The 20,597-nt window shown below is 35.5% G+C and overlaps 2 protein-coding genes across 2 annotated transcripts; one reads left to right on the plus strand and one right to left on the minus strand.

Moving 5' to 3' along the window:
- The first annotated feature begins 6,603 nt into the window (after nt 1–6,603).
- LOC129870296 (conserved oligomeric Golgi complex subunit 5) lies at nt 6,604–11,703 on the plus strand. Its single transcript, XM_055945024.1, has 3 exons — nt 6,604–7,855; nt 8,254–8,727; nt 10,431–11,703. The coding sequence occupies exons 1-3, from the start codon at nt 6,728–6,730 to the stop codon at nt 11,352–11,354; spliced, it is 2,526 nt and encodes an 841-aa protein (XP_055800999.1). The 5' UTR covers nt 6,604–6,727; the 3' UTR covers nt 11,355–11,703.
- A 2,852-nt stretch (nt 11,704–14,555) lies between these two features.
- LOC129870627 (GDSL esterase/lipase At4g10955-like) lies at nt 14,556–18,922 on the minus strand. The gene is made up of 2 exons (XM_055945451.1): nt 18,483–18,922; nt 14,556–15,649 (listed from the first exon to the last, which is right to left on the minus strand). Exons 1-2 carry the CDS (start codon nt 18,653–18,655, stop codon nt 14,647–14,649), a joined length of 1,176 nt encoding a protein of 391 aa, XP_055801426.1. The 5' UTR covers nt 18,656–18,922; the 3' UTR covers nt 14,556–14,646.
- Nucleotides 18,923–20,597: the final 1,675 nt, after the last annotated feature.

The following is a 20,597-nucleotide window of genomic DNA, read 5'->3' on the forward strand; positions in this document are numbered from 1 at the left end:
CTCTGATACCACGTTGTCACGGACTTAGACTTCTACTAAGATCTCCGTGTGGCACTTGACAATTTACTCACGAATCTTTCACGATTTTGCAATCTCAAGTAAGCCTTTAAGACTAGATCGCTAAGGGAACGCTAGATTATAAGAAAGACAAGAGAGCTTTGAAGAAGGCTTTTGTATTGCTTAGAAGAATACTTGATTGCTTGATGGTTTGCTACAAATGAATGTCCCCTCTATTTATACTGCTCCTAAAGGGCTCAAGTATAAATAAAAATTGTTATACAAGTCCCTCCATATTTACAAAGAAGCCTTTATCTAGAATATTTCAAGTCTTTCAAAACTTCTCTACAAGCTTCTATAAGGATCTAGAGTCTTCTACTAACCTCTCCAAAACTCTAGATTCTATAAATTTTACTAAAAATTATTTATTTTGAAATAATTGTTATAGTTCTAAATTGAAACTATAAGAGGATAGAGTTTATTTTTGAAAACATTTTAGATAAGATAAAATTTGCTGAAAATTAGCTAATTAAATTATTGTTAAATTTTTAAATTTTGAATTTGATTGGCAGTTATATATTGATCTTCTAAAATTTGAAATTTGAAAATCAACTCTATACTAGATAAAATCAAATTTCAATTCTCTTTCTGAGGCACCCTGTACGCACAATTATTTTTATATCAATCTCGCTAATTAATAAACTAATAAAAATCAATATTAGCAATTTAATAATTTTAAAAAGTGAACAATATAATGAAGACAGACATGAAACATAAAAAAAAATTGATAATTATATGATCGTGTCTGTATTCATATTGATTTGATTATGAGAGTTATGGGTAGGGAGGAGTGGGGTGTGTACGTTTAATTAAGAAACAATATGATAGTTGAACTTTTTTAAGATAATATGATTTAACATACTTGAACAAGACATTGCAATCTAAAACAATTAGAAATAATACTTCGATATTATCTATGCATTGTGAGGGCACGCAATATTAGTTTATTTATAAACACACAGTTTATTTAACATGTAGGATAGAACACGTGTACGTACTTGATCAATTTTATATAAGTTTAATATTTAAGTGTCTATACCCCAAATTGAAAGACATACATATCAACTGTTTAAGTTAAAAAATACATTTATATTATTAAGTGGATTGTCCACTTAATCTTATTTTATACACGTGGGGCCCACTGAAAGTGGGCAACCCACTAATTTTCTTCTTCCTTTAGCCATCTTTATGTGTATAAATATCCTTACCATCGAAAGGATAAAAAAAACTGATATAGAAGAAGAAAACATACTGCTCTCTGTTTTTTCTTTTCTCCCTCTTTTATATTTGCCAAGTTACTTTATATTACAACACATTATCAGCACGAGGCTCCGGCTATTTTTAGAAGGTAACAAAATGTGGTAAAAGTTTTATTTAAATTTATTTTCATAAAATGGCAAATATTTCAAAAATTAAATTTGTTGCTTTGGATATCTCTGGAAAAGATTACTCCTCATGGGCACTAGATGCCGAAATTCATCTTGAATCGATGGGTCTGGTAGACACCATCAAAGATGATAACACGACATCTAGTCAAGACCGTGCAAAAGCTATGATTTTCCTCCGCCACCATCTTGATGAGGGTCTTAAATTACAATATCTTACATTAAAAGATCCCTTGAAATTGTGGAAAAATTCAAAAGAAAGGTATGACCACCTGAAGTTGGTCATGCTTCCACAAGCACGTTATGACTGGTTAAATCTGAGACTGATGGACTTTAAAAATATAACTGAATATAATTCTGTTTTATTTAGAATTATAACTCAGTTAACTTTATGCGGAGATGAAATCACGGAACAAGATAAACTTGAAAAAACATACTCCACATTTCCACCCGCGAATATGCTCCTGCAGCAGCAATATCGCGAAAAAGGCTTTACAAAATATTCTGAATTATTATCTCACTTACTTATTGCTGAACGCCATAATAAATTATTAATGAAAAATCAGGATAGTCGGCTCGTTGGTTCCTTGCCGCTCCCTAAAGTGAATCAGGCAAATTATAACCATCGAGAAAGAGGTCATGGCCCCAGTCGTGGTCGTGGTCGTGGTCGTGGTCATGGGTGACAAAGAAATTATAATCATGATGCTCGGCTGGCACCGAGAAATGATCAGCAATATAAAAGGCAGGGTAAAAAGCCAGAAGCTTTACCCAAGAAAAATTCAGAAAGTGTATGCCATAGATGTGGAGGTGTGGGGCACTGGTCGCGAACTTGCCGGTCGTCAAAATGCTTAGTTCAGCTATATCAAGCATCGTTAAAAAGGGCAGAAAATAATCCAGAGACAAATTTCATCTCTGAGGACAATATTGAGCCCATGCATCCGGATGTAGCTGATTTCTTTAATTTTCTAGAAGTAAATATGAATGTTGATAAGCCCGATAATATTTAAACAATTCTCTTTGTTGTTGTATGTATTAAATATTATGTTTGTATTTTTCTAGATCCATGTAATAAAATAAAATTTTGTATGATAAATTATGTATTAATTATAATATTTACTTTCTTTCCTTTTGAAGAAAATATGGAAATGCCTCAAATCTTGTTTGGATCAATGATAAATCATGAGGATATTTGTGTAATTGATAGTGGAACAACTCATCCTATTTTTAAAGACGAGAAATATTTTTTCAACTTACTTAGAAGAAAAGCTAATGTTACTACAATTTCTGGTAATTCAAAAATGATAGAAGGCTCCGGAAGAGCTACTATAATTCTGCCTAAGGGAACAAAAATTGTTATAGAAGATGCACTATTTTCTTCTAAATCCCCAAGAAACTTGTTAAGTTTTAAAGATATCCGCAGAAATGGATATCATGTTGAGACACTAAATGAAATAAATATTGAATATCTTGGTATAACCAAGAGTGTCTCAGGCCAAAAATATATTTTGGAAAAATTATCAGCTTTGTCATCTGGCCTATATTATGCAAAAATTAGTGCAATTGAAGCACATATGATCGTAAACCAGAAGTTTACTGATCCAAATACATTTGTGCTATGGCATGATCGAATAGGTCATCCTGGATCAATAATGATGAGACGAATTCTTGAAAATTCAACTGGACATCCGTTAAAGAACCAGAAGATTCTTACAAATGATGAATTTTCATGTGCTGCTTGTTATCAAGGCAAATTAATTGCCAGACCATCGACCCTGAAGGTTGGCATCGAATCTCTTGGCTTTTTAGAGCGTATACATGGAGATATATGTGGACCTATTCATCCACCTAGTGGATTGTTTAGATATTTTATGGTCCTAATAGATGCATCATCTAGATGGTCTCATGTGTGCTTATTATCATCTCGCAACCTGGCGTTTGCAAAGTTGTTAGCACAAATAATAAGATTAAGAGCGCAATTCCCAGATTATCCAATTAAGGTCATTCGCCTTGATAATGCTGGAGAATTTACATCCCAAGCTTTTAATGATTATTCCTTATCAATTGGGATAAAAATTGAACATCCTGTTGCTCATGTTCATACTCAAAATGGCCTTGCAGAGTCATTTATAAAGCACCTACAATTGATAGCAAGACTTTTACTAATGAAAACAAAATTGTCAATTACTATTTGGGGTCATGTTATCTTACATGCAGCAGCACTTGTACGTCTAAGACCGACACATTATAATAAATACTCTCCGTCACAATTAGTATTTGGTCATGAACCAAATATAGCCCATTTAAGAATTTTTGGTTGTGCGGTATACGTGCCTGTAGCACCACCACAACGTACAAAAATGGGCCCTCAACGAAGGTTGGGTATATATGTCGGGTTTGACTCACCCTCCATAATTAGATACCTTGAACCGTTGACTGGAGACTTATTCACTGCTCGATTTGCAGATTGTCGGTTTGATGAAACAGTTTTCCCGCCATTAGGGGGAGAGAAAAAGGAACCCGAAAAAGAAAAAGAAATTGGGTGGAAAGTTTCATCACTATCACATTTTGATCCACGTACCCGCACATGTGAACAGGAGGTCCAGAAGATCATCCACTTGCAGAAAATAGCAAATCAAATGCCAGATGCATTTACTGATTTGAAACGGATAACTAAGTCACATATCCCTGCAGTGAATGTATCTATCCGGATTGATGTCCCAAAAGGACCATCTATAAGTATCATAGCTTCTGAATCCCAAACACGCCAGAAGCGTGGTAGACCGTTGGGTTCAAAGGATAAAAATCCTAGAAGGAGAAGCGTGAGAAATAATAAAGATGATACTACAATAGAACCTCCTGAACAAGGTCAAGATTTGAGTAATCCTGATATTTCTGAAGAAATCAGTGAACCTGAGACTCAAGTAAATGAAGAACTTTCAATAAATTCTTTCGGTAATGAGATAAATTTAGATCGATCTAAAATCACGGTTGATAATATTTTTGCATATAATGTTGCACTTAACCTCATGCAAGATAGTGAAAGTCTTGAGCCTAAATCCGTCGTAGAATGTCGACGTAGATGTGATTGGCCAGAATGGCAAAAGGCAATTCAATCAGAATTAGACTCACTTGCTAAACGTGAGGTTTTTGGACCTGTAGTCCAAACCCCTGAAGGTGTAAAACCAGTTGGCTATAAATGGGTTTTTGTTAGAAAGCGAAATGAGAGAAATGAAATTGTAAGATATAAGGCACGCCTTGTTGCACAAGGATTCTCTCAAAGACCCGGAGTCAACTATGAAGAAACATATTCACCGGTTATGGATGGAATAACATTTCGATATCTCATCAGTTTAGCTGTACATAAAAATCTTGAAATACATCTAATGGATGTAGTTACAGCTTACCTTTATGGTTCACTTGATAATGAAATTTACATGAAAATTCCAGATGGATTAAAATTGCCTGAAGCATGTAAAAAGTCTCGGGAAATGTACTCAATAAAACTGCAAAGATCATTATATGGTTTAAAACAATCAGGGCGTATGTGGTATAATCGCCTCAGTGAGTACTTGATAAATGAAGGCTATATAAATGATGTCATTTGTCCATGTGTTTTTATTAAGAAAACGGAATCAGAGTTTGTGATACTCGCCGTTTATGTTGATGACATAAATCTCATTGGAACCCCTGAAGAGGTCCAAAAGGCAATTGAATAACTAAAGAAAGAATTTGAAATGAAAGACTTGGAAAGACAAAACTTTGTCTAGGCCTGCAAATTGAACATTTAGCAGACGGAGTTTTTGTCCATCAATCTGCCTACACTGAGAAAATCTTAAAAAGATTTTACATGGACAAAGCACATCCATTAAGTACTCCAATGGTTGTTCGATCACTTGAAGTGGAAAAAGATCAATTTCGACCTCCAGGAGAGGATGAAGAAATTCTTGGTCCTGAAGTACCATATCTCAGTGCTATTGGTGCACTTATGTACCTTGCTAACGCAACTAGGCCTGATATAACATTTTCTGTTAATTTGCTAGCAAGGTATAGTTCTTCCCCAACGCGAAGGCATTGGAACGGTATCAAACATATTTTGCGATACCTGAAGAATACGATTGATATGGGTTTGTTTTATACTAACAAAGGTTGCGCAGACCTTATTGGTTATGCAGATGCAGGTTATTTATCGGACCCACATAAAGCCCGATCTCAAATAGGCTATCTATTTACACACGGAGGAACTGCTATATCATGGCGATCTACAAAGCAGTCCATTGTTGCTACTTTTTCAAATCATGCTGAAATAATAGCAATTCACGAAGCAAGTAGAGAATGTGTGTGGTTGAGATCGATGATACAGTTCATCAAAGAAAGATGTGGCCTGGAAAATGATGTCAAAGTACCCACAATTATATTCGAAGACAATGCCGCGTGCATAGCTCAATTGAAAGGTGGCTTCATAAAAGGAGACAGAACGAAACATATTTCACCAAAATTATTCTTCACACATGATCTTCAGAAGAATGGTGATATTGATGTACAACAAGTTCGTTCAAGTGATAATCTTGCAGATTTATTCACAAAGGCATTACCAACATCAACTTTTGAGAAATTAAGATATAAAGTTGGAATGCGTCGTCTCCAAAATATCAAATGAAGCTTTCATCAGGGGGAGTAAAATACGCGCTGCACTCTTTTTTCCTTAACCAAGGTTTTGTCCCACTAGGTTTTCCTGATAAGGTTTTTAATGAGGCAGCAATCAAGGCGTATTACCAGATATGTAGACACAAGCTTTATGGATATTCATGATAAATATGTATATTATGTTTTGTAAAGTTTTTTTTTTACACGTGGACATCCAAGGAGGAGTATTATGAAGTGGATTGTCCACTTAATCTTATTTTATACACGTGGGGCCCACTGAAAGTGGGCAACCCACTAATTTTCTTCTTCCTTTAGCCATCTTTATGTGTATAAATATTCTTACCATCGAAAGGATGAAAAACACTGATATAGAAGAAGAAAACATACTGCTCTCTGTTTTTTCTTTTCTCCCTCTTTTATATTTGTCAAGTTACTTTATATTACAACAATTTATGCATAGATTTACCTTTTTTTAAAAAAAAAATATTATGAAGATTTATGAATGAAAAAAAATTAATCTAAATGAATATGAAAAAAAATAAAAGCCATATCCAAAAATAACTCCTCGGCAAATTCTCCCTCAGCTCAGAACGACCGGACAGTAAAGATCCAAAAGCCATCATCGCCGGTGGCCGGAATCAATGGCGTCTCCGGCGATTCAGAGATCAACCCATTTATCCTCTACACCAACATCTTCTTCATCTCCCCTTCAACGTCTCTCAACTTTCAAAGACAGATCCACCAACCCCACCCCCACCCCTACTACCACCGTCACTCCTACCTCCCTCACCCCTGCCCCTTCCCCTATCGATTCCTTCAGTTTCGATCCCATTTTCTCATCCTTCCTCTCATCCGACTTCGATTCAACCCGTTTCTCCTCCGCCGCACTTTCCTCCGGTTCTACCGCTTCACGTATCGAGAAGCTTCAAGAAGGGCTCCGTCTCCTTGATCATCAGCTTCGTCACGAAGTTCTTACACGTCATCATGATTTGCTTAATCAGCTTACTTCGTTACGGGCTGCTGAATCTGCACTTTCCTCTCTTCGTTCTTCGGTTTCGTCTCTTCAGTCTTCGCTCCGTCGGGTTCGGTCTGAACTTTCCGATCCTCATCAAGTAATTGCAGTGAAGACCCTTCAGCTTTCGAATCTTCATTCAGCTATTGAGCTTCTTCAATCGACAATTCGGACTATTCGGTTGTCAAAAAAGCTTCGGGATCTAATGGATTCGAATCAAGACCCGGAGAAATTGGATCTTTCGAAAGCTGCTCAGCTACATTTTGAGATACTTTCGCTTTATAATGAGTATCATTTAGCTGGGATTGATGTGGTTGATTTAGAACTCAAATGGGTTCTTGAAATTGGGCAGAAATTACGGGCTGAAGGGATGAAAGTTTTGGAAAAAGGACTTGAAGGTTTGAATCAAGCTGAAGTTGGGGCTGGGCTTCAGGTGTTTTATAATATGGGGGAGTTGAGGGGAACTGTGGATGGGTTAGTGAGTAAGTATAAGACAATGGGAGTGAAGAGTATAACGACAGCTTTGGATATGAAAGCTATTTCTGTTGGTGGAGGATTTGGGCCGGGAGGGGTGCAGAGAAGTGGGACACCGCAGTTTGGGGGAAGTGCAAAGGCGAAAGACGCATTGTGGCAAAGGATGAGTGGTTGTATGGACCAGTTGCATTCCATTGTGGTTGCTGTTTGGCATTTGCAGAGGGTTTTGTCAAAGAAAAGAGATCCCTTTACGCATGTTTTGCTGCTTGATGAGGTCATGCAGGTGTGTAAATGTATCTCTAGTTTATATGAATTATTTTGAAGAAGTTATATTACATGATGCCTTTCTTATTGTGAGTTATTTGTAGTCTAAAATGTCATGATCATCACATTGAGCTTGAATCTGTTGCCCTGTGTTGGAAACTTAGAATTTGTAAAACTGCATAATAACATTACACTAAGATTATCTGATCACATTACACTAAGCTTAATCCAACCTAATTACGGAATTTCCTATAAGGTTAATGCTTATGCTCAATTGCAAAGTATATTTCCAAGAAACACCAACCAAATCTAAATGAAAAATTAAAGAGAGTGGAAGTAAGTTACATGATGATTAATGACATGAGGAAAAACACGTTTTTTTTAAAGTGGCTGCTTACATTACTACATATTTTTCAGGAAGGTGATCCGATATTGACAGATCGTGTTTGGGAGGCACTGGGTAAATCTTTTGCTAACCAAATGAAGTCCACTTTCAGCACATCAAGCTTTGTTAAGGAGATATTCACTCTTGGATATCCAAAACTCTTCTCTATGTTAGAAAACTTGCTTGAAAGAATTTCACGTGATACAGATGTCAAAGGAGTTCCACCAGCTCTCAGTTCAGAAGCAAAGGGCCAAATGCTATCTTCCATTGAAATATTCCAGACTGCTTTCCTAACCCTCTGTCTGAGCCGTCTTTCAGAACTTGTTAACACTGTATTTCCAGTGTCCAGTCGTGGAAGCGTTGCCTCAAAAGAACACATAGCAAGGATTATATCACGAATTCAAGAAGAAATAGAAGCCGTCCAGATGGATGCTCGGTTAACTCTTCTTGTCTTGCGTGAGATCAACAAAGTTCTGCTGCTTCTTTCAGAAAGAACAGAATACCAGGTACCTTTTTCAAATTCGTATGACAGAACGTTCTTGGAAGAAAACACCGTTTATTACTTTAAGCAGCTAATTTGTATATCATGAGCTCACTACCCATCTTCATGATTAATGTGATATCTGCAGTTTGGGGTATGTTGCTGTTTTACGCTTGAATAATATGATTCCTTTTATTTGTTGAGTGGAAGTGAGGGAGAGTTGCCAGTTCGGATATGAAGAATGTAGAGATAGGTCTGCATTTCCAGAAATTTAGAATCAAGTTCATTCATACATCAACTAGAAAGTGCTGCAATCAGGGGAAAGGAACAGGTGTTAATTTTAGGCCTAGGGGTGGAAGTTTCTCTAATTTAGCATGTCGATATATAGAGTAAGACCAGTATATTTTAGCCAAGCTGAACAAAAAGTATCTAAAAGAGTTTGCTTTATGTTATTAAAAAAAGAGAGTGTGCATTGATGCAAGTTCCTACAAATTACTGCAGATCATTTTCCACGAACTCAAATGGAATAATCTTTTTCTTTTAGTTCAAGAAACAGAATTTTATCGATATGATTCATCCAGTGGATGCAATATTGCAAAGTCAGATTGATTCAAGAAACAGAATTTTATCGATATGATGCATCCAGTGGATGCAATATTGCAAAGTCAGATTGACTTCTGCAAAAAACTTTATGATCCAACTAAGTCAAAAAATTGAGTTACATATTTACATCACAGTGACTGCCTTAACAAAACAATTTCATAAAACATGTAGCCTTTATGGAAGGAATGACAGCTGAAACTCCCTCAAAAGCATCTTAGGTTCCATTCCTTCCATTACATCCAAAATTGCTGCTTGTAATAGACTATAGATTGTCATGTTCTTTTTGATTTCTGCACTTTCCATTGAAACTGAATAGCTAAAAGAAACTGATTGCTAAGCAATGCAATCACACCACCCCACCAAAAAAGGGAAAAAAGGAATTGCAAAAGCCTAAGATTTGTAAAATGCAAACACTGACCAAGAAACTCACTTTTTTCTGTTTATATTTCTTCTTTCCATCCTGTTCTTGCTCTTTCTAGTACTATTCTGCATTTTGATAAAACTTGTTTTCTAAGGTCCTACATTTTCTGTTTAGTCTTTTTGACTCAACTCGAACTCGTCTAAAAAAGAGAGTATTGAAAGTTTAATAGAGGAAACAGCCAGCAACTTCGAGTAGGTTAATCTTTGTAGGCTATTATTGATACTCTAAGCTTGATGTCTAGAATGAGTAGAATTACTTTTATTACTAAAAGTAGAAATGGTTGATATTCTTATTAGTTTGTACTCAATTTTGTTAAGTACTACCTCTCTTCATTTTCTTTTTCATTTCGGGGAAAGGTGGCAATTTGCTCGGAGATTGATGGGTGCAGTTCAACCTCTCTCTCTCTCTCTCTCTCTCTCTCTCTCTCTCTCTCTCTCTCTCTCTCTCTCTCTCTCTCTCTCTCTCTCTGTTCTTTGGCAGCATATTGCAAATGATTTCCCTTGACTGTTTCTGTATTCTTCCAATAGGAGGTGGATGGTAGGGTCTGGTGATATCAATAATGTTTCCATCCTCGATAAATTGCTATTTTGAGAATTCCTTTACGTCATCGTCAGAGTAATTGGGTTAATTAATTAGCTTAGATAAATGAATTTAGTATCTAGATGCACTTCTACTCGTATTTCACAGATTTACTTTGTCTGCAGATATCTGCAGGGCCCGAGGCACGACAAATAACAGGTCATGCGACTCCAGCACAGGTGAAGAACTTTGCGTTATGCCAGCATCTGCAAGAAATTCATACCCGCATATCATCTATGGTGGCAGGATTACCATCTATTGCAACCGATATTCTGTCTCCCTCACTGGGATCTATCTATGGGGTTGCAGGTGATTCAGTGACACCACTATTCCAATCAATGCTTGATCGACTAGAGTCGTGCATCTTGCAAATTCATGATCAAAATTTTGGTAGTCTCGGCATGGATGCTGCTATGGACAATAATGCATCACCTTATATGGAAGAGTTGCAGAAGAGTATTCTCCATTTCCGTAGTGAATTCCTGTCCAGGCTGTTGCCTTCTTCGTCAAATAGCTTAACTACGGGTTCAGAAACTATTTGTACTACACTCGTGAGGAGCATGGCATCTAGAGTTCTGATATTTTTCATTAGGCACGCTTCACTCGTTAGACCTCTCTCAGAATCAGGCAAGTTAAGATTAGCCAGGGACATGGCTGAGCTGGAATTGGCAGTTGGCCAAAACTTGTTTCCAGTAGAGCAGCTTGGTGCCCCATATCGAGCACTTAGAGCATTTCGTCCTGTTATATTCCTGGAAACATCTCAACTTGCATCATCCCCACTTCGTCAAGATTTACCACCAAGTGTCATACTGCATCATCTTTACTCACGCGGTCCTGAAGAGCTTCAATCACCCTTGCAAAGGAATAGACTTACTCCGATGCAGTATTCACTATGGATGGATTCACAAGGCGAGGACCAGATCTGGAAAGGCATTAAAGCTACACTGGACGATTATGCTGCTAAGGTAAGTACGAGAGGGGACAAGGAATTTAGTCCTGTCTATCCCTTGATGATAGAAATTGGTTCCTCTTTATCCAGTAATCGTTAGAGGAACTTTGAAAAAACTGCACAGCTCCAATCATCTTTTCTTGGTATATGCCATTCGTCACAATTTTTGTTTGAATAATGTTATTATAGATTGTTATTATAGATGATGAACTCACAGAAGACCATATATTATGTTTCATTTCCCTTAGCCATGCTTTTAATATTTTGCATCAGTCCATTGTAATCTTTAATTTTTCCTTTGACATTTGTAGTATTGCCCACATAGTGCACAGATTCAAAGAGATGGATTATAGTAGTCAATGCCTCATTTTGTTCAAAACATGAAGAATGTTGTATTGAATTTTTTGACCATCTTAATATTTTGAGATGCTCTTACTTTGTCTTCCTGGTCATTTGTTCAGTAGTCATATAATACCCCACCCCCCCAACACACACACACGATCCATCGTTGACACGGAGGAAAACTTGTACTCGATGTTTACACAAAGCAAATGAATATAAGATGTGTATTTTGCACAAACTTGTGGTCGTGGGTTCCAGCCCCATGGTGGGCGCTTTTCTATGTTGGACTCTATTCTGTTTGTTGCTTGCTATTCACCGTTTGTTTAGTTCCACCTTTTCAAAATTAAGGTTTGTGTACCCTCTGTCCTACTCAGACTCCACTTGTGAGATTACAATGTGTTCGTTGTTGTTATGATATGAAAAAATATGTCGGAACAAATTATCATTTTATAGCAGAATTTATCCTTTCACAGATATCTTTTTCTAAATGAAAACTATAGAATAGACTAATGTCTACATTAACCTAATAACACTAAAAAATACACTAGCAATCCATGTAACTACAATTCTTGGAATATTCTTGAAAAATTAAAGTAGAATAGACTCTAATATTCACATCTTAGTGTAGAATGAAACATTTTATCAGCAGTAGTTTAATTTCCAATCACTAATCTTCTTGTGTTAATTAAACATATTAACCCAAGAATTTTTCATATTAATACCTCTTAGGATCCCTTCGATGAGAGCAAAGAAAGTGAAATCCAAAATAATTTCCTAGTTCTTCTCATGGGGAAAAGAACCATATCACAGAATAGGATCAACAAGAACAATAATATTCCTTGCAACAAGAAACAACTCAACAACTTAATAAAGTTATTGAGACCCAAAGTTTATATCACAAGTTGTTCAAATTTCAAGACACTTGTTCAACAACTCACTGGCAATGGATCAATTAGTCCAATCTCATCCATTATGACCCACTTGGAAGGTTCTGCCATGATTAATGAGGGACAAGTGTATTTTCTAACAGAGTCAAATCAAGAAAGTACCAATCAAGAACTATTTATAGATTCATCTAGAGGAAGTATGCAATCATCTTTTAATACATGTGAGTTTTTCATTCAAAAATCATCTCGTACAGTGTTGGATAATTCCATCCAGAAAACTATGAGCCCCTTTGCAATTCATGGCACGATCAATGATGGACTAGTGTATTCTCTGACAGAATCACATCAAGAAAGTATCACTCAAGAATTGTCTGTAGATTCATTAAAAGGAAATATCTCGTCATCTTTTACTGCATCTCAGCCTTCTATCCAAAAATCATCTCACACAATTTTGAATAGTTCCATACCATACCAAGAAATGGATTTTTCAACAGAATATAGGAAAATCGATGAAGTTACTCGAGACGCCGTGAACCCCTTTGAAACTTTTGATACTATCTATGAAGGACAAGTGTATTCTTTGACAAAGTCCTATCAAGAAAGTATCAATCAAGAATTATCTATAAATTCATCAAAAAGAGATATGTCGTCATATTATTTTTCAACACATGAGCCTTCCATTCAAAAATCATTGATTACAATATCAAACAATTCAACATCATGCCAAGAAATGAACTTTTCAGAAGAATATAGGAAAATGGAGTCATGGCTATTGGAGATAGAGTCATGTTCTAATTATGATTCTTATTTGTCCAATATTTTGCACTACTAGAATTTCAACGAGGGATTTAAATTTAAACGTTGTGAGTTCTAAATTAAGATTTAATTCTATCTATACTTATTTTTCGTACATATATATAGGAATTAAGATTGTTCATATCTTGCTATAGAATTGTACATGGTACTTGTTATCTTTTTTCACCTTTCTTTTTTTGTGTTTCGTAAGTAAACAGAGAAATTGTAAAAAATTTATGTATATAATTTTTTATTTAAAAGATGCAATTATTCTATTTTTTTAATTAATATGTCATAGATTGTCTTTAAAAAGTTAGATAACCACTAAATGTTGTGTGCCGGTAAGTACTCCTTCATTCTTAATCAGAGGTATCGGATTTGAGCTTTGGGTATAGAGTCGCCATTGATAAGGAGAGATTTATCTCCGAAGTGGAACTTCCCAATGCTAATCTGAATTAGATGGACCCAAAACGAATATCAAACACTAAGCTGAGGTCATTTTCCAAGAATTTCGTTAAGCCGGATCAAAAGTTCAAAACTATCCTCATGAATGTCATTCTTCCAAATCATCGGTGTAATTGGATGTAGGAATTCATCATACGGATTTTTATAATACTTGTTCGAGGGTTTTATCAACAAGGACTTTGTGGCCCAATGGATAAGGCGTTGGTCTACGAAACCAGAGATTCTAGGTTTGATCTCCAGCAGAGTCGATCTGTTTTCTACTTTTTATTAATTTGGATAAACTTTATAAATATAACTTATTGAGAGAAGGAAGATTATAGTTTTTATGAATTTATATTTTTATTTAGTTGAGGTTAGAAATAATTAATTTCATAACAAAATCTCGTCTAATATAATATAGTGATTGGTTGGCCGCATAAAAAAAATTATCGCCACATAACTAATACAATTTTCAGTTGAAACTATTAAATAATACATGCTTTGACTTATGCGGGAGTACATGAATGATTTTACCGGCGGGATAGAATATGGAATAAGAATACATGTATTAACAAAAAATATGGTTTTTTAAGTAAGTAAATTCATCTATAACAATCTCATCATTATTAATCTCCCCATAAACAATCCCTATACATGGGAGTGAGTACATATGTTGCTCAACGTGTCAGATCCTCCAAAAAACGCACTACTTTTGAAAGATCCAACACACGCTCGATGGCATATTTGGAGAGTCCGAGCAACATAGGGAGTATGAATACAAAAAAATGACACACAATTGGTGAGAGGGAAACAATGGGAGTGAGAGTATTGAGTTATTTAAGGGATGGCTATGTTGCTCGAACGTGTCAGATCTTTTGGAAGATCCAACCACGCACCAGATGACATTTTTGAAAGCACTGCCGTTCATTGACCGTGCTTTGCTTGTGTTAGTTGAGAAGCAGGAAGAGTGTACAAAGATTTCAACTGCTGACTAATAAGCTTGCTGTTACTAATAGCCATTTGTAGTTCCAAACTATCAGACCACCATTGCTCCAATCCATGTGCCTCAAGAAACTTTTGTTTCCCTTTATTAGATGACAAAAAAAGCTTTGCAGCAGCAACAACTTGTCCATTTCTTGGTTTTGCATTCTCTTTATTAGCCTCATCATTGTTGTCTTGTAATCCATTTTTTTCTTGATCAGTGTAAGAGCAACATATGTAATCACTATTGTTAATGTACAAATGTGGCACCCATTGCTTTAGACCTATCTGAAAAGATTGAGTATCAGTTTCCTCGTAGCTCGTTTGAGTATCAGGATTTGAAGGGAGCATTGATTTGAGCCTTTTCCACACGAATCCAGCTTTTTCACCTATGTTTCTCAAGCTCATAGCAAGTGAAACCGAGGGCGGATTGAACAAATGTGCCTCAACATGTATGCCTTCTTTCGCTAACGCTTTTCCTACTTGGAGAGCAAATCCAGCTCCAAGTGAATGGCCTACAATACACACATTGTTGCTGCCATACTTTGTGGCAATTGATTTTAGAGCATTGAGGGCTGCATTGAATCTAACAGAACCTTTCAGACTTTCCCAAGCTAAGAAACGGAGATCATCTTCGATATCCCTTCTCATCGTTTGGCTTTTGAGAAGAGTTCCTCTTAAGGCCACGACAGCCCTTGGTGCACCACTCGGTCTGATGAGCACAAAATCGGACAATGCTGCAGTTCTATCCCATTCCAAGATTGCACCGAAAATGGATCCATCTCTTTCGTCGTTTAAGGTCTCGACTAACTTGTACTTGAAAGGTATCAACCATTTTGGAGCAAGTGCATTTTCTTCTGTCCTGCTTTCTTGTCTGTCGATCTCGAGAAGGTAAACTGCTTGGACAAAGCAAGCCATGACTGTTCTTTTGTAGTTAGCATCCTTCCTGTTCAATTGAATTTTCCATTTTTTAACAATTTTTTAAGAAGAAAAGAACCATAACTTGATAATAAATGTTATATCAGGAGCACTGTGAGAAGAAGTCTTATGTTGATCGTACTCTTCAAAATGCTGCTTGGTACGTGTCTGGTCCTCCAAAAGTAGTACAGTTTTGGAGAGTCTGACACGGATGTGACAACATTCTTGAAGAGTCCGAGCAACATAGAAAAAAAACTAGTTTGTTGACACCTAGATAGTAGTTGCACATTGAGAATGAAAAAGGATAACTCAAAAAATTTAAAGAACAAAACCACAAGATATTAAGTAAATGAGTGAACTAAGATAGCTATCAAGATATCAGTTAAATACTGAAATAAACAGTCACATAGAATGATAATTGATCTTTTAGCAGTAGATTTATACTATGAACAAGTCAGAGTATGTTGTAGATTCACCCAAAACAAACCTATTTCATACTTGGTATCTGTGCTAGAGCGAGGTAATAGGTACCTCGTGGAACTAGTCGAGGTGCGAGCAAGTTAGCCCGGACACCACAATTATTAAAAAAAGAGATCTATTTCATGCATAATGTCATGACTACACCTTGAAACAAGTGAAAGAAGAATCCAACAATATCACGCTAGACTAAGATAAAAACAACCAACATTCCAAAGCCAAACTTTTGGATAAGACATTGCAATGAAACAAATCATCTAGAACTTTTAAAACCAAAATAACATAACTAAACTAGAACTTAGACTACTACACCAGCATTTAACACTAAACTAGAAGCAAAATCAGCTATGGGAAAACCTAAGCCAAGAATTAGTTATATTATCGCCTATATAGATCTTTTTCTTCTGTTATTGACCTACTTTTTGCGAGATATGCATGATTATGAGAGATTGTAGGCCGTAAGAGATAATGGCCAGCTAGAAGAACAGAAGAAGCTTGCTCACAGTCTATAATTTCAGATATAACAGGAGAGTTGGCTGCGCAACACCAACTAAATCCAAATTGGAAGCCTAAGCCAAGAACATAAATATGTAATGAGAGATCCCGGTCCTTAGAATAAGAATCAGCTTCAGCTAGAATTCCGTTAAATCACAAGACGAAGCAAATCAAACTTAAAAAACAATGAAATCTGAAATCAAGAAAAGGGTCTCAATTCCACTGTTTGAAAACCCCAAGCACACTCTATGTATCAGTTACCGGACTAAAGCTTGAAACTTTGAAACCAAATTGCGAAGTTCTCTACATTTCTAATAGCTTATAAAATCTCAAGGAGACTTAAAGACTTCTAACGCAACAATACATACTAACTTAATCTCAGCTAATAGTATTGCCTATAGAGATCCTTTTCTCCCATTATGCCTTATTTTTTGCTAGGTATGCATGAATTCTAAGAGATTGTTGGTTGGAAGAGATTGTTGGTTGGAAGAGATAGTTGTTGCCAGCTATAAGAACAAAGGAAGATTGCTCCCTATCGATAATTCCAGAAATAACAGGAAAGTTTGTTGAGCAACACCAGTTAAATCCAATTGGAAGCCTAAGGCAAGAACATAAATGTGTAATGTGAGAGGGGGTCCTTTGAATATGATAAGAAAATGGACATTATGCCTAACTCAACCCCAAAAAGCTAGCTCAAGAGGTGAGGATTTCCCAATACCATATAAGGAAACGAATTTGCCTCCCATTCACCAATGTGGGATAATTCAACAACAACAACAACAACAACAACAAAAACCCCCAGCTTCGCTTGCCCAAACGTGTCAACTGGAGCATGGACATATGGGGAGCTCAACATCGGGTGAAACAAGATTTGGGTGCGCCTAGCTATGAAACCAATATTAAAAAATGGACCTTGGCTTAACTCAATACGAAAAACAAGCTCGAAATGTGAGGATTGCTCGAGATCATACAAGGAGACAAATTTATCTCCCACCCACCTATGAGGGATAATCCAACAGAATAAGAATCAGCTTCAGCTAGATTTCAGTTAAACCACAAGATGAACCAAATCAAACCAACTAAACAATGGAATCTGAAATCAAGAAAAGGGTCTCAAATCCACTGTTCAAAATCCCCAAACACTGAAATAAGCACACTCTATATCATCAGCTACATGACTAACACTTGAAACTTTGAAATCAAATTGAGTAGAAGAACACCAATCAACTGGAATTAGCTTTAGGAAAATTTCACTTAAACCACAAGATGAACACAAAATCAAACGAGTGGAATCTTAGTAGCCCGGTTGGTTGGCTACCTAAACTCTCACATTATTGGTGAGGGTTTGATTCCCCACTCCCACCCCCTTCCTCCATTTCCCCTTCCCCTACTCCCAATTTTGAAGGGGAAAAAAATCAAACCTAAAAGACAATGAAATCTGAAATCAAGAAAAGGGTCACAAATCCACTGTTCAAAATCCCCAAACACTGAAACAAGTATCATCAGCTACATGACTAAAGCTTGAAACTTTGAAAGCAAATTGAGAAAAGAACACTAATCAACTAGAATTAGCTTTAGCAAAATTTCACTTAAACCACAAGAAACCAAATCAAACCAGGAGAATCTTAGTAGCTCAGTTGGTCGACTGCCTGAGCTTTCGCCTTTACGGATGAGGGTCTAATTACCTCCCCTTACCCTACTCCCAATTTTGAAAAGAAAAAAAAAACCTAAAAAACAATGAAATCAAGAAAAGGGTCTCAAATCCACAGTTCAAAATCCCCAAACACTAAAACAATCATCCTCTATAAGATCAGCTACAGGACTAATAAAAGCTTGAAACTTTGAAATCAAATCAAGAAAATAAGCACACAGAGAGGAAGAACACTAACCAACTTGAATTGATAAGATCTCTCCAATTTGGAGAAGCAACATTTCTTGGTCCAGAAACATGAAATGCATAAGGATGAGATTCAACAACACCCTTTTCAAAATTTTCCATTTTTATCTCTCCTTCAGCTGCCACCATTTCATTTCTCATCTCCTCCACACCCCTTTTCGACATCTTTGAACAAACCACTTCTCCAATTGAAAGGTAACGAGTCTAAGGCGAAAAAAATTGATCTTTAAACTAATGACACCCTCTTTCACCTGAACAATGCGTGACAACAGAACTTTAGCAGAACAAAAAAAATGGAGGAAGAGGGAAGTTTTGAGGATGAAGAAGTGATTTTTGTTAACCTTTTTTGGATTTGTTAAGATTTGTTCATGGAATTAGATTTGGTTATATGAGGAATCCAATTCCTGGATTGAAATTTAATGATTGGTAGATTTTAATCATTGTTAGTGACATATTTTGAATTATGTCTGGCTTTTGTTTTAAGGAGCCTTTAACGGTCATATTTTCTCTTTTTCTCTTTTTTTTTGATTTTCCATCCAAATATGATATTTGTATCGGAGCCCGATTAATCTAAGTTTTGTATTGCATTAGTGCCCATTCAATAAAAATGTTCTTAATCACAAAAATAAAAATCAAAACCTCGAATTAAGAAAGGAGCAGCCCACCATTGCACCATATTTTTCAGTAGTCATAGTTTCCCATTTTAGGATTTCCTCTTTGTTTCGGATCAGTACATATATTGATTTTAGAAAGAAATTATCCGAACCAGTGGTTTTGACCTGCATCAAAAAAAAAATTATAGTGGTATTATGAAAATAATTTAAAATATAGCAAGATTATAGCATATAATGTTGGAAAATATATGCATTTCAGAATTATGTTGCTCACATTAATAATAAATAACACACACACATATATATTCGAATGCATATAATTATGCTAAAATATATAAACTTGCTAAATTTTTAATTCGCAAAATACATCTCGAAGTGTGAGCAGAAATTCTCAAGCAAGTTGCAAGTTTAACTCCAATTCTACGACCTTCGTGATTCCAAATTAATTATGAACTATTTCAATACTTGGATGGACAAGTATGGTGGAAAAACCTATTACTTTTCTATGTTAGAAGGAGACTTTTATATAGACATGTTTTTGCTTGTTCAAAACCTATACAAAAAATGAATTTCTTTCCTTTTCTATAAAAAAAAAACAAGATTTTTAATGATGATTACTATATTGTGTTTCTGTCGAGTCTAACCATAATTCTAGTTCCACTCCAAAATAAAAAGGAAATTAAAGAATATTATTTTTTAATATATAACTTAAACTTTTAGTCAAGAAGTGACATTTTTAACACCTATGACACGTTAAGCTTTAAGTTGCTCTTATTGGATGGTAATATTTCTTCTTTGATTTAATTGTTGTTTGATTTTTCCACATGATTCTAGATATAAATACAATAACAAGGTCACTCAAAAATTGTAACCACAATCTCTAAACACATGAAATTTTAAGAATATTATTATCATAGGTTGGTCCATAATTCTATCCATTTGAAGAAGATTAATGAAGGTACGTAAAGCAATCAAATCTCTCTATAGTAATAATTATTTTTATAATAATATTTCATTATAACAATATTGTATAGCTATATGTTCTATATAATAATATCTCGTTATAATAACTTAAAAGTATTAAAACAGTTAACATCATTACATAGAGGTTTGACTGTATTATTTTTTTGGTAGCATCTAATAAATGTGTAATAAACTCATTTAATTTTAGTTAATTTTGCTGATTTAATTTTGGTTGATATTAATGCAAAAAAAAAATGTCATTAGAGTGTCTATAAATGGAACTTCTCGTCCCACACTGAAGAAATTTTGTTGTGGATTTTTTGAAATTAAAGTACTTAAAAAATGTTGGGGGCACAAATCCCAATCTTCTAGCTCCAAAAATCAGAGCAAGCTCTTTTCAATTGCAGCAAAAAAATTAGGTACTAGTGAACTTGATCATGTTTTGCGAGATCATAAAAATATTTTTTTTCTATTGATTGAATAGTAAAAAAAAAAAAAAAGGATAGTCCGGTACACTTTTGCTATGTGCG

This window comes from Solanum dulcamara, chromosome 10 (genome assembly GCF_947179165.1).
Source record: "Solanum dulcamara chromosome 10, daSolDulc1.2, whole genome shotgun sequence".
NCBI classification, from domain to species: domain Eukaryota; kingdom Viridiplantae; phylum Streptophyta; class Magnoliopsida; order Solanales; family Solanaceae; genus Solanum; species Solanum dulcamara.